The sequence below is a fragment of the Opisthorchis viverrini genome (genome assembly GCF_000715545.1).
Source record: "Opisthorchis viverrini unplaced genomic scaffold opera_v5_502, whole genome shotgun sequence".
In the NCBI taxonomy this organism is placed as follows: domain Eukaryota; kingdom Metazoa; phylum Platyhelminthes; class Trematoda; order Opisthorchiida; family Opisthorchiidae; genus Opisthorchis; species Opisthorchis viverrini.
This window is the reverse complement of record NW_008752166.1, coordinates 59-1,112: the sequence shown is the minus strand read 5'-3', so window position 1 is coordinate 1,112 and position 1,054 is coordinate 59. Positions and strand designations below refer to the sequence as shown.

Here is a 1,054-nt window from a genome sequence, read left to right as displayed (position 1 = left end):
GTGACATCAGCTTCTTTGTCAAGGGTTGAGTTTACAATGCTGCGGTGCGCTCCATATTACTTTATGGATCAGAATCCTGGCCGCTGCGCGCCGAGGACGTCAAAAGACTCTCAGTGTTTGACCATCGATGTCTTCGGAGCATTGCCCGAATCTGGTGGGAACACTGGATCAGCAATTCTGAAGTACGTCGAATGGTATTCGGGAGAAATAACTCTCGATCGACAGATGAATTGATCACGCTGCACAATATGTGCTGGCTTGGCCACGTGCTGCGACCGACTTCCTCGAAGGGCTCTTTAGTAGTTCGATAACTCACCCTCGACAGATGAATTGATCACGCTGCACAATATGTGCTGGCTTGGCCACGTGCTGCGACCGACTTCCTCGAAGGGCTCTTTTGGTAGTAGTTCGAGGCGTCGGGCTTTCCGCTCACACCACTCAAGCGAGAACATGCTCTCTTGTTCGGACGTGAGAAGTCAGATGTGTGCAGAGTGCGCAGGTGAAGCAGTGGTAACACACTTGCCTGGCATGTCTGATGAGCGGAGTTCACACCGGGCATGGCCAAGGTTATGCACTACTGATGAGTTCCGTCAACAGTAAAACTCGAGTCCAGTGCTTCCAACTTTGGTACGGACTCAATCGAATGATAGCGCCGGGACGGGAGAATGACGGTTAGAACGAGTGTGATGTGAGTGTGCATTCTGAAAAAATGGCAAGAATTACGATGAGTTGGACCGTGTTCGAAGTTCTTGGCGATCAACTGAGAGCGAGGCCTCGGGAGATCTGGACTGGGCTAATCAGTAGGGAAGGCTTTTGGACTAACAAATCTGAAATGTCTTCACAACTGAGTTATCAAATAACATTATTCAATAATTTAAGTATTTGGGAGTGTCCCGACTGTGACTTATTTGATAAATCGCTGTTAAAACCAGAACGAGTGTTGACTTGATTCAGCTAGTCATACTTGGGGGTGGGCATATAATGGGTGGGCCTACCTAGTTCTTACATGCGGACAGGCAAGCGAACATGTCGGTGGCCTAAAAACAGCCTGTTT

General features: G+C 48.9%; 1 protein-coding gene across 1 annotated transcript in view; it reads right to left on the bottom strand.

The window, feature by feature from the left end:
* Positions 1–452, bottom strand: part of T265_11472 (hypothetical protein) — a gene marked incomplete at both ends in the record, with an annotated part of 15,457 nt that extends 15,005 nt beyond the window's left edge. Inside the window, one exon of the mRNA XM_009178138.1 lies at positions 317–452. Within this exon, the coding sequence (XP_009176402.1) occupies positions 317–452 (136 nt within the window). The remainder of the gene's footprint in view (positions 1–316) is intronic.
* Positions 453–1,054: the final 602 nt, after the last annotated feature.